General features: G+C 47.4%; 4 protein-coding genes across 4 annotated transcripts; 1 reads left to right on the top strand and 3 right to left on the bottom strand.

Moving 5' to 3' along the window:
• Positions 1-96: 96 nt before the first annotated feature.
• BDW43DRAFT_308893 (terpene synthase family protein) lies at positions 97-1,650 on the top strand (the record flags this gene model as incomplete). Its single annotated transcript, XM_032046597.1, has 10 exons — positions 97-182; positions 239-365; positions 442-460; positions 521-678; positions 748-760; positions 814-970; positions 1,028-1,117; positions 1,167-1,200; positions 1,275-1,492; positions 1,545-1,650. The coding sequence occupies 10 exons, from the start codon at positions 97-99 to the stop codon at positions 1,648-1,650; spliced, it is 1,008 nt and encodes a 335-aa protein (XP_031902932.1).
• Positions 1,651-1,902: 252 nt separating this feature from the next.
• On the bottom strand, positions 1,903-3,536 carry BDW43DRAFT_269147 (MARVEL domain-containing protein). The gene is made up of 3 exons (XM_032041189.1): positions 3,090-3,536; positions 2,751-3,017; positions 1,903-2,640 (listed from the first exon to the last, which is right to left on the bottom strand). Exons 1-3 carry the CDS (start codon positions 3,129-3,131, stop codon positions 2,428-2,430), a joined length of 522 nt encoding a protein of 173 aa, XP_031902931.1. The 5' UTR covers positions 3,132-3,536; the 3' UTR covers positions 1,903-2,427.
• Positions 3,537-4,318: 782 nt separating this feature from the next.
• On the bottom strand, positions 4,319-7,126 carry BDW43DRAFT_20502 (PPN1 endopolyphosphatase family protein). Its single transcript, XM_032039190.1, has 5 exons — positions 7,050-7,126; positions 6,602-6,988; positions 5,366-6,540; positions 4,576-5,305; positions 4,319-4,523 (listed from the first exon to the last, which is right to left on the bottom strand). Exons 2-5 carry the CDS (start codon positions 6,742-6,744, stop codon positions 4,481-4,483), a joined length of 2,091 nt encoding a protein of 696 aa, XP_031902930.1. The 5' UTR covers positions 6,745-6,988; positions 7,050-7,126; the 3' UTR covers positions 4,319-4,480.
• A 1,808-nt stretch (positions 7,127-8,934) lies between these two features.
• BDW43DRAFT_20492 (uncharacterized protein) lies at positions 8,935-10,504 on the bottom strand. The gene is made up of 2 exons (XM_032039189.1): positions 9,673-10,504; positions 8,935-9,607 (listed from the first exon to the last, which is right to left on the bottom strand). The coding sequence occupies exons 1-2, from the start codon at positions 10,235-10,237 to the stop codon at positions 9,351-9,353; spliced, it is 822 nt and encodes a 273-aa protein (XP_031902929.1). The 5' UTR covers positions 10,238-10,504; the 3' UTR covers positions 8,935-9,350.
• Between the last annotated feature and the right edge of the window lie 1,600 nt (positions 10,505-12,104).

Here is a 12,104-nt window from a genome sequence, read left to right as displayed (position 1 = left end):
CATCCCATGGATATCACGCAAATCCCCCAGCAATTGATCCTGCCTCGGCGAAAAGTAGCACGCAGAGATGACCACATCTCCGTACGCCTTCCCAAAATGTTTGTGCTCTTCTTGTCGGAAAAACCGGTGACCAATGTTCATTATGAAACGGTAAAAGTAGAATCAGAGTCGTGGATATCAAGGTCAGTGTGTCCTGCAGAAGACGTAACATGCAGCACTAGCTGAGAGCACATTGCAGGATATGCGCATTCGGCGACAGAAAACGGAGAGTTATAACCGAAACCGATTTCTCGTATTTCTGTTCAATTGTTGTACCAGATGCTTTGCCCTCAGAGCTTCGGACGGTGTTTGATTGGGGGAACTGGGTATGTGTAACGGTTTTTAGTTGCCCATGCCCTTCGAAGACGTCAACCGACTGAAACTGCTCGATGTCGCGTATAGGTCTTTCCGTTCGATGATAGTAAGTATTCCCTTCACTCTAATGTCCTTGTGCGCAGGAGATTAAGTTAGTTCTCTCCAGTGTTTGACAATGGAGGCCTCAAAGATGACCCCGTACAAGCTCAACAGTTGGTCAACAGTCTGCTAGCGGGCATGCGAAATGATGGCGCTGCATCAGACAATAATGAGGATAACCCTTTAGTTCATGTCCATAATTCCGTGTGGCATCGCCTTACCAGGGTAGCCCCCAGAATTTTTGTTCGTTATTGCCTTACCAGGAGAAGCATGCTAACATGTAAGGCATCATAGGCTTCCCCAATTGGTACGACCCTCCAACATCAGAACACCCTTGGGCTGTGACTAAAGATATTCAAGGTGTCCAGCGCAGGTTTGCAAAAGCGATGAGGGACTACTGCAGTGGAGCCATTGAGCAAGTTCACAATTGTTCTAGGGACGAATACCCGACACTCGACGAGATGCTTGCTTTACGCAGACGGTCTTCCGGAGTTTTACCTCTCTTTGCCCTAGTTGAGTAAGTCAGCCCAGCTAGCGTAGAAACATCGGTGTAATAACGATTGTCGATGGACAGATATGCCCACAAACTTGACATCCCAGACTCAGTCTTCAAGACGAGGAGCGTCCAAGAGATCGAAAGAATCGGCATCGACCTGGTCCTGCTGTAAGTACTGATCTGAAAGATAGGTAGACCAGGCGCTCAGAAACAATAGGCAAAACGATATTCTCTCTTATTGCAAAGAGGAGGTCAGTTTCCCATTGAACATTTGAAAAATTTAGTTATCTGGAGATATACCCCACTAACCTACTGGAAACTGTAGAAGGAGGGCGTAGCGCACAATATGATCGCCATTTGTCGACGTGCGGGTATGCCGGCACAGATGGCATTTGACCACATTGGTGACATGCTCCTCACCCGTTACCGTGACTGGTACCTTGCACTCGCAGACCTGCCCAGTTGGGGTGAGGGGATCGACTCGGAGGTTCAGCAGTACATCCGTGGAGTCCAGAATGTTGTCCGGGCTAATCTCCACTGGAGGTGAGTGACGGTTAATATTATGGGACGATAGTGATCTAACACTAGAGTGCAGCTTCCGCTCAGGAAGATACTTTGGAGAGGCAAATGAAGAGGTCCGAAAGAGTGGCATTGTGACTGTACAGCGACAGAGTGCCGATGTTGAGCTGTCAATCCTATGAGGATATTCTCATGATTGATTTCCTAGTTATCGTATTTGTTAGTGCTTTCATTATTTATTGCATTTTCGAATGGCAGGTTGATACCTCAAAAGGCTAGATAATATAGCTGGCGGGCGCCAGAGAAAGGGGAAAGGAAAAAGGCAAGACAGCTGAAGTCGGGAGATTTGTTCATGATGTTAATCGTAAAGTGAGCAACCCTGCCCTCCACTTTTGCACACATCTCAATTTACGACTTGCAACTGCAATGGATAATTTAGAATCATTAAGCCAAGCTTCATTTAACATTACGATATCGAAGATATAACAGAACAAAATATAAAACTCCAAACTTTATCCTCCGACCACCACATCCTATCCAAGACCCAATATACTCCATATCCCACTCTCCGCTTCTCTCCCACAGCTCGACGAGATAACCAAAATATAGGTCCACAACTCCACCAAACCCTAGAATATTATTAAGCGTTGTATGTGATTAGTATGAATTTGCTAGCATGGTAATTTTTGGAGAGATGGCCATTCCTCTCTTTTTCGATGACGTTTCCAAAGCGTTGACAGCGTATACATATCGTGTGCAGTTATTGACTTGAATGTGATGTATAGGACTCGCGTCCATTCGCACATATTGTAGAATTAGAGAATCATGGGGATGCCACACAGTTTGCACTGTAGACCCTGTCGGAAGCAATTCAGTCAGCGTTTATGTACCAAATCCTTGAGAACAACCATCTCACAGCTTTTTCCATGATAATCTCTCTTCCTTGAGATATATCGTCCTTAGACCTGAGCCATGCTGGGGCGGGCTCCACGGGCAGGGCCCGTGCGGGGCCGGAGGTTAACATTCCGGCGAGAGATCAAGAATGAGAGCACAACGGACACTGTGTATCCAGCCCAGCCGAGCCAGAGGAAAGCAGTTGATGCCTGCGCCTCACGGCAACGCTTCTCCCGGTGCACAGAGCCGTTGGTGATCTCATTGTGGAGGGTGTATTCCTAAATGATCGACGATTAGCGGGTGGATCTCCCATAGTGAGTGGGTCTGCCGATAACACGAATCCCACGATGCGCTTCTCCCCATCACGTAGTTTGTGGATCGCACGTACATCATTGCTGCAGCTGTGGCACTCAAGCTTGGCGGCCAAGGCGATACCGGCAGTGAGGAAGAAGATTGCATTGAGAATATCGAGGATGATCATGAAGATTGGGTGGATGGCCCAGTCAATGTTGAAGGATGCTGGCACCAAGTAGAACAGTGAAAACATCGAAAATGCCGAAACGAACATGGTATAGTTGACGGTTGCAGGGTTTCCGCTAAAAGAATCGGCGATCATGTTACCGACGAGGGCCATGATGAGTAGGGTCCAAAGGAACTGTTCCGAGACATATCTTGTTAGCTGATCTCACACCATCTGATGCGGGTAGATTCGTCAAGGGCGACATACCTCCCACACCCGCAGGCCGAGCTGAATCCCGTTCATAGCCATTTCGATAGCTTAGGCTCTGTATGTGCTGCTATGGGTTTCGGGCAGTCGCGTGGAGGCGCGTCGGGGTGTATCGTATACCCGGCGAAAGTGAGATAATCTCGATCGCTGAAGAAGCGCGATGATATGGGAAGCTGTAGTGAGATTATTTGACGGAGTCGTGAACCGAGGAGAGAGATGTAGGGATGGCGACGATGGGGGTTGATATTGTTATGGAAAGTATGTTGCGGAATGTCCGGGAAACCGATGACGATATGCGGCGGGATGGCTGCGACGTCATGCGAATCATGAAATCACCACCACAAGAAAATTTTCCCCCAATGGACAGGTGTGGGCAATGAACCACTCTTGAGAAAAAAAAGAACATGGCCAAAAGGTGCTACAGATGGAGCTTGATCATTGTATGTGTATTTATATTCTATGACTTCCCATCCAGCAGTGCCTCCTGAAGAAACAGTTGTCAGGCATTTCTGCAGCAAATAATACTAATTTTTAGCGCTATACGCTATAGAATGCATATATAAAAAAAAGCCCAACCATATCGACCCAGAGCGCCTAATGCAGGCAACACCATACTCCGTGCAACTCAGCCCATCAACCTATGGATCATCCGCCTCCATCCGATATGAAACGTAAATGCCGTCACCATTTCCTTGAACCCTAAGTCCGCTCTGATGACGATCCGTTCGAAACAGACGGCCAATGAAACCCTATACATCAGCTATAGATCCAGGGTTCCTCACACATCCTCTATCCTTTGACCAGTCATTGGCGCTTCGAATTTCGACGCATACGGTCAGATTCGTTCGAGATATATGATTCTCATCAATTTTCTTTAGTTACCCCAAGTCTCCAGAATGACCAATGCCGGTTTATTAGCTCTTCGAAGAAAAGGCACGCAGTTGAGAAAAGTAGCAAAATTCCACATGTTCACACAGGGTATCGGACTACCGAATTTAAGGATATGTTCACGAACGGTGTGGTCAAACAAGCCCTCACCGTTCTCCCTATTAGCGCCAGTGGCGTGACTCGCCTACCAGGGTCTAGCCAGTTCAATATTGAAAAATCAAGTTGTTCCTAGACCAACCCGAACGACATAGTATAGGATTCCCTGGCTGACTTACGAAGCCTCCACGATTACTGGATAATGCAGCGCTAACTTGCGACGGCTCAAACCGTTACATCGAGCTCCCTAGTTCGAAAGGGATGACGTACGGATGGTCTTTCTGACCATTTCTGACCATTGGCATTGTCTTATCACTGAGCATGTCTGTAGTAGTCGACCATACCGTAGTTTTTCATGAAAATCCATATCATAGTATGGTCACATACACTGTACATACATAAGCCTTTCACTTCTTAGATGGCTTAAACGCGCTCTGCACAGACCCATACCTGTATCTTCTGTCAGCATGCTATTCAACGTAAATCGACCCGGTAAACTCACCCTTGAGTGCATTGCCGGCCGAGCGCGACACTCCCACTCCTCATGTAGCATATCTTGGCTTTGTGGCATTCCGGAGTCGTACACGCGGGACTCTTGACACTCATTCTGCCCTGCAATTCATTCTGTAAGGTGACTAGATCCCCCTCCCTTTCCATGGCTTCGGTAACCCGGTGCCAGAAAGTTGCATTCAGGGGAGCCTCCTGGTCCCATCCAGCCGCAGGGCCGTATGTGTCCCGTGTGGAGTATTCAAACTGATAGACAGGGCCAGTTTTCGTAAGAGAGCTGAAGTCAGAAACGTTGCTAAAGAATGTGTACGCTTCGTAAATGTTGAAGTCTCCCGTATCCACTTCGTACAACCTAAAACCACTGTTGAGATTTGTTAGGGGTGTTACACTGGGTCCAATCCAGCCAGTGGTCAAGGCGGTTCCAGCATTTCGCACGGTGCCATTGTTTGCGTAGTATACCATAAACTGGTCTTCATGCGTGTGGCCAAAGAAGATGTTTGCAATCACGTGAGGGGAGTAGCGGTCTATAATCTGGTAAAAGAGGTTTGTGGGGTTGGGGAGAGGATTGGAACCATCCCATCCAGATAGAACGTGGCCAACAAGCCAAACACGCTCACCACGGTCCTCTGCTTCCTGAAGCTCAGAAATCATCCAGGCAAAGATACCGGAATTGTCTGGATTCGTCGTGTTGATGAAGTTCAGATAATTAGACTTGTACCAGAAATCTAGACGTCATGTGTCAGCAGTGTATCACATTGCCCAAATTAACTAGAATCTTCGCTTACCCGTGTTGAAGGTAATAATGCGCAGCCCATGATGAGACTTGATACTGTATGCTCCATAATGAAGCTTTGCGTCCTGGACAGCAGCTTCGTCAATCCACCCCTCATGCCGCCATAGCCCTGCAACGTGATCATAGTTCCAACTTTGCTGCTGACCCAATGGCCCTGGAAGACCATGGGGGGATTCAATGTTCTCAGGGCTCGTGTCATGGTTGCCCAAAGCTGCGAAGACGGGGCCTGAGAGATACGACTTAAACATACCGTATATACTGGTTTCTGTATACTCTGTGTAGGCCCTATCAACTTGTGTAGCAGGATTGTCATGTGAAACGAGATCTCCTGTATATAAAGTGAAAGCCAATGGATTCTTGACTTTGTCGGTTCCAGTCAGAGGACCAACAGCTTCCAGGGCGGCAAGGCCAAGGTTATACGGTGTATCGCATTTGTACGACCCGTATGCGGAAGCTGGAAGAATAACTTGATCCTCTGAGTTGGAATTGAAGAGGTTACTCCGGCAGCACATTCCCGACGAGCAGTTTGCCTCAGAATTCACAGAGTAGCGCGGATCCAGGTGAAAGTCCGACAAGTGCAGGACCTTGATTCGCTCACCACTAGGTCTAGGAACGCGTGGGTTTGCCGGTTTTGGCTTTGGGAACAGATCTGCCACATCCAACGGACTCGTTTGAGGCTGACTGCAGAAAGTGCTGCTCAGGGAATTGCAGATATAGTCTCCGTCTAGACCCTGAACATCTGCATAAGCGAGAACCTGAGTCCAGATGGCCCCAAAAGCAGCCGCAGTGTACTTCTCCTCACACGTATCATCCGACTGGAACCTGAACCTTTTACACAGAGATATCATAGTCTCGGGTACTAGTATTGGCGCAGACCAAGCAGCCGGCTTTGCCGCGGCCAAAGCTGCCTTGCAGATGGTGCAGTTGCTGCTTGTATTATTTGCGGTGATAATTTGGGTGACATTGGCCACCACTGCCTCAATCAATGCATGCTGTTCACGCTCCGATAGATCCATAGACGGCTCCGGGAAGAAGATGGGGTCGTTATTCTCCTTCGGGATAGTATCAGGATTCGTCAGGTTGTACGGAAATGTGATATTCAATATAGGATCATGAATGATTGGCTGTGGTTCTTGAGTTGGCTTCGCTGGAAGATAATAGTAAGACCTAAGTTTCAAGCTTGTGAGAATCTTTTCCAGACCGGGACAGCATTTGATTAAAAACCCACGAGAAAGCGCTGGTCGGAAAACCAGCCGGAGCTACATAGGATGGAACCCCAGGAAGTGACGAGGCAGCAAAAGCATCAGCCAGGTTTGAGCTGATACCAGCCAGAACGGCCTGCATTGTGATGAGACGGGACGTGCAAACCATCAGTCCGACAGGCACAGTGTACTCGCTATATCGGATACAATTGGTGCAATTGAGACGCCCACGGCCCTTGACAAGGTAGTCGCAGCGGATGAACGAGCGAATACCAACATGACTGCCCAATTTGCGGGGATATTCAAAATTTAATACTGGGCTGGCGGTGGGCTTCTATCCCTAGCAGGTGAGCCAATACTGAAATTTCCATATCTGGAAAAAGGGACGCACGTGGCGCTGATCTTTAGATCGACTGGACACTGTGAGCTTAGGAAATCATTTTCTGTGGAGCAGGCGTCACGGCTAATACGTACATATTACAAGGATAAAAAATGGCGTAATACAATCCATAGTCAATCATAAGACAATGGATAATCAGCGTGGTGTTGGACACGAGAGGGATAGACGTGAAAATGGAGTTGTAAACATGGAGCGGGTTTCGCATCCACGGTTGACAGTTAGGACTCTATTGGTCAGATTCCGTTTATTTAGCATCCACCAACCAACGATCACTTTGTACCTGACACTATACTTAGTAGGTAACCGAATAGGAATGATTTATACTACCCCAGGCTGTTTTGCTTTCCTTTCCTTTCCTTTTCTGATAGTTTGTTTTCCTTCCACTCTCGATAGCCTCGTTATGTTTGAAAGCTGGCGATCCCGACAATACGACTATAGTACCTAATACTTACCTAGTATGCAATGAGCGTTTGCTTGTTATTTATATAGCCACCAGTTGGCATCACTCGAAAACGATCATGTTCAAATACTACTAGTACTCTGTAGAAAATATTGGCCTTGTATCCCTGGACTCATTCGACTATATTGGACAACCTTGCCCAGTTAACGATATCGCGGTGTAGTACATAATACATACAATACTTCCCTTCAGTAGGTCAAAAAGCAATCGCAAGACTTTCAAAAGGTAAATATGGGCATGATAATTTTAATAAATATGGATGAAGCTATGCCAATATATACTACATTCTACATTGAAAAATTATCCCCTGAAGCCTGAGACTTTGTTCTGCGTAGACCGACTACGGAAATATATATCTCTACTCTACTATGTAACTAACTTAACGATGTATAGCACAATTACATAATGATCAATGATCTACACAAACGACAAGAATAACCACTCTAATCCTCCCTCAAAGTCGGCGACACATTATCATCTACAACGTTGAAAACCATCAGTATCAGGTCCAGACGCGGCTGTCATAGTCGTCGCTCAAATCTTGATTCGAATATCACATTAGTCAGAGACCCATCCAGGCGTAGATCTATTGTCTCGGGTACGGTCAAGCTCATGATCGACGCAAGTGATTATCACCTCATGGAGCCAAGAGTTAGATCATGATGTCATGAGACGTCGAAAGCCTCCGGTTTGTACTAGACGAGGGTTCTGGAGACTTGGGTATAGAAGGTTTTGGCTGCCGACGTATTCGCATCGACTGTGAAACTTTATTATATAGATCTACTTTACTGCCCCGAGACGAGAGAAAAAACGAAAATATTATGGAATGATTATATTATTGTGGTCTACTTCAGGAAACTGCGCCTTGTTAATTGTTTGATTGTGCCCCTATGTCGAGGAGAACCCCTATGTTGCTCCCATAATGCCTGCTCTTTCTTCCCCGCAAGGATCCGCCTTTGATGAGGAAATTGGCGATCGTCACTAGGTCTATGACTATGCAGCACAAGATGCGGATGGAAACCCATATAAATGGGGGTATGCAATAGGGTTTTACAGCGATGACCGAGTAAATTACGCCATTCATGGAGGGTTCATGTCGGGATGAATGTGTCTTCCAATCAGCCACATATCAATTCAATGTACCTGGCCTAAAAAGCGATGGCACTGGAACTGGCTTGAGGAAACTGGAACCATCTGTTCATTGGTTTTCGACATTTCGCGGTACCGGGGAAGTTGAAACCAATAAAGACGGATTGGCTGACTTTGTGATTAGAAGTTGGTAGCATTCGATGGCTTTGATCTGATCTTGACAAATGTGTATAAGTCGATCAGGGTTGCGAAGGACGACAACTCTCGACAAGTGGAGAAGGTGTGACTTATATAAACCGGTTCCTATGGGCAACTAAATAACCCTTCCATGATTTGGTCACAGAGATCCTCGGGCGGTGACCGGATTTCGGGCCACGATAGTAGTACCCCGGAGGTGTACATTAGGTTCTGATGTAATTGGAACCGAGAGTCGACTATGTCCTGTAGGACTAAAATTGATAGCCTATGACAGAGGCTGCCAACGATGACCTATGGCATGGGTACTGCTTGTATAACGGGCCAAGGACTGGTTAACCCGCTAGCAATATCGCTTTGGACTATACGCTTGTTGCGATGATGGACGCGGTCCCAGTGATTTAGAGCCTGCTGCGGACGGGTATAGATCGTGAGCATATCTGGCCATGTCTTCCCTGATAAGGGCAATTTGCTGGCAGGTGTGTCAAAACGCTAGATATGCGATCGAAGAGCAACGGACTGCAGTAGCACCGCTATGCAAGGCTATCCAGCATGTTGTCTAGAATGGTGGCCCGTTTCATGGTTTCGTAATGAAGGTGTTAGGTTATTTAGACCTAACATCAAAAGAAAACTACGTGGCATCTTCGTTTGATGACGAGCCCCCGCTTGAAGGAGCCTGAAGGCAAACCAGCTCAATCTGAACATCATTCTTACTCTTCAGAGGCGGGCTGTCGTAGGAGGGACTTCGGCTGATAATCGCGACAGCCACTTGATCTGCTTGCTGTTTTGCAGTCATATTGTCGATATACCACGTCTTCCAGGGGTTGTCGCTGGACCCGGATGTTTTGATCCTAGCGAGCTTGTCGCTCACCGTTTCCGAAGCAAACGCTAGCAAGTGTTAGTAATAGAGCAAAGCAGACCAGTGTCATATAAGCAAGGAACCTTCCACGTACGCTGAACAGGAATCCTTTGGACATCGAAGAATGGTGGTGGGCAGTTAGGAAGGCCGGGCGGATTAACAAGCATTTCGTGTAGGACAGTCTCTAGAGGGTAAGTGTAGTACTCCCCCTTGACAGAGAGCTGAAATATTGCCTCCTTCAATGTCTCCTTCAGGTTCATCGAGCACTGCGGCCCCCAAACGCCATCACATCCATTAGTTCCGCCCGAAGGCGTGCCTGTTAGGTTCCCCACACGCAGACCGACCTCCAATGTGCGATTCGAATCGATAACGGCACTATTCATATGGTGTGCCTCAGTTCCCATCCAGAAACTAGCCTTTGTCATTGGCTCATTGCCTTTCCCCCGAGAGTTGGCATCATATGCATAATAGAGTGTAAGATCGTCTAGGAGTAGAGGAGAAAAGTCGAAGGTCACCGCCGTCTGAGCGTAGGGATCAACGCACCCGCCGTCCCAGAAAGAACAGACTTGGGCGAGGCCTGGTTGCAGGGTTGTTGCCAACATCGCCAGGAGAGCCAAACATGGTCGGAATGTCGACCTCTTTCCCGAAGGGTCCGCCATTTGAAACCTGCCGACTATTGGAGCGAGGACGTTTCCACGAGGATGACCGAGTAGCCTCAGAAGCGCAACGATATCAGAGGAGCAGCGGCCAGTACGACTGGCATGCTCATAGCCGAGATGTTGATAGGAGGAAGCTCGGAGGGTGGCCGAAGGGATGGGACGAACACCAGGGTGGTTTTGCACGGTAATAGCGTTCAATAATTTCTAGAGCATACCAAACCGTGTCCACAGAATCGAAATAAATGTCAAGAGAGTCTATCCTCAGCGGTTCATCACTCGTCCTGACTCCGAATCTGATTAGTTGATTTGCCCGTTCGGCAGGTTCCCGTTCGTCGTGGAAGCAAGAACAGACTCCTCAAGAAACGCTTTTCGCCCAGAGTCCAAAAGCCAAGGAATGTGAAAGAACGCTAAACCAGGCGACCGTCGTACTGAGAATTAGGAGGGAGGGGAAAATTTCCCTGCTGTCAGAATCGGGGGAATAGAGTAATTAGGTCCGGGTCGGGAACCTCCGCCAGTTGGGAAACACGACAGATCCTCACGACGGGAGTAACGGGGGAAGAATAAGAGGCCTAACTGATGACGGTGTGTAGCAGAGAAAGAGAGGCTGTAACCCGGGGAGGGGAGGGGGGCCACAGGAAACTAATGTCAGATAGATGAAGGGTTGCAAAAGGCAAAATAAAAAAATAAAAATAAAATCAAGCGGTACAATCATAGAAGGCAAATCAGTGTCGATGCTGTCTCTCTTTCTCTGTGTCTCATTCTCACTCCTTCTGTGACCAGCAACTTATTATTGTCTTGCCTGTGAAACAGGGAGTGTGGATCCCGGATTGGCTAGAGGAGACCTCATCTTTCGCTGGCTCCCTGGCGTTTTAGGAGGCATTCTTGGCCCTTCTTGGTCACTGACGCTAACAGACAGTCCCCGCATATTCCTCTCCGAATGCGGCAGTTCCGGTGGTTGATCCGACCAGGGTGCCAGGAGGCGTCCACTGAAAACGCCGCATCCTCACATATTTCGGTCTTCCAAGGGTTCGGAGGGTCCTGAGGGACCAATGGGTTCTCTACATCGTCTGCTGCCAGCCACCAGCTGATTGAAGGTACCCTTGAGATTTGAGCTAGTAAACTACCTTACTGTATCATTACGCGCGCAACTTACCTAAGTCGTAGTCATATACCGACGGGACGCCCGAACTCGGTATTCGGAGAAGTACGAAGGTGGTAATCCTTCGAGCTCGGTTACTAAGGCAGCTCTCGGTGTAATGCTAAATACCTAGGTTTCCTATAGATGAGATAACAAATAATCCCTTTGTTCTTATTTACTAGGCCTTACAGTGCGCGGTTCACAGTAAACAGGGGAGAGGCGTGCAAGAAAGAAAAAGAAAAAGAAAAAGAAAAGAAAAAGCATCGTGCATATCTCGCGGAGACTCACTTTTGCAGATGGAAGAAGAGATTAGTAAAAAAAAAACAAAAATTATAAATAAAAGAACCCTAGAGGCAATCGTAAACAATAGTAAGCCAATAATACTTACTGATGGGTCGATGTCTAATTAAATCTCTAGTATTACCTGATTAACGACGGAAGGAGTGGTTTAACTAACTTGGTTTGGGGGATAGACCGTGACCCAACTATTTAGGTAGTGCTGTAAGTAATCCCACCGATCACACTAACGGCCGTGCTACTGTACAATTCATACCAGTGTTCCAGGTTGAACACTGTTGGAGTGCTATCGGTAGTGCTGTACTTCATTTATTGCCACCCATCACAATTAGTGTAGTATTGACCTGAACTTTCTGCATTCCTCCCACCTTTTTGGATCTCTGCAAACATCACGAGATTTAGTTAGTTGCTTGTTACTGCACAGCCGCTTTC

The sequence above is a fragment of the Aspergillus alliaceus genome (assembly GCF_009176365.1).
Source record: "Aspergillus alliaceus strain CBS 536.65 unplaced genomic scaffold BDW43scaffold_10, whole genome shotgun sequence".
Taxonomy (NCBI): Eukaryota; Fungi; Ascomycota; class Eurotiomycetes; order Eurotiales; family Aspergillaceae; genus Aspergillus; species Aspergillus alliaceus.
This window is presented reverse-complemented; position numbering and strand designations above follow the sequence as displayed.

Coding starts and splice junctions, on each gene's coding strand:
- BDW43DRAFT_269147 (XM_032041189.1), bottom strand. CDS start 3,131: ATGGCTATGAACGGGATTCAGCTCGGCCTGCGGGTGTGGGAG. Junction 3,018..3,089: donor TCGGCCTGCGGGTGTGGGAG/GTATGTCGCCCT, acceptor GTCTCGGAACAG/TTCCTTTGGACCCTACTCAT. Junction 2,641..2,750: donor GCCACAGCTGCAGCAATGAT/GTACGTGCGATC, acceptor TCGATCATTTAG/GAATACACCCTCCACAATGA.
- BDW43DRAFT_20492 (XM_032039189.1), bottom strand. CDS start 10,237: ATGGCGGACCCTTCGGGAAAGAGGTCGACATTCCGACCATGTTTGGCT. Junction 9,608..9,672: donor CCAAAGGATTCCTGTTCAGC/GTACGTGGAAGG, acceptor AACACTTGCTAG/CGTTTGCTTCGGAAACGGTG.
- BDW43DRAFT_20502 (XM_032039190.1), bottom strand. CDS start 6,744: ATGGTTTGCACGTCCCGTCTCATCACAATGCAGGCCGTTCTGGCTGGT. Junction 6,541..6,601: donor TTTCCGACCAGCGCTTTCTC/GTGGGTTTTTAA, acceptor CTTGAAACTTAG/GTCTTACTATTATCTTCCAG. Junction 5,306..5,365: donor CATTATTACCTTCAACACGG/GTAAGCGAAGAT, acceptor CATGACGTCTAG/ATTTCTGGTACAAGTCTAAT.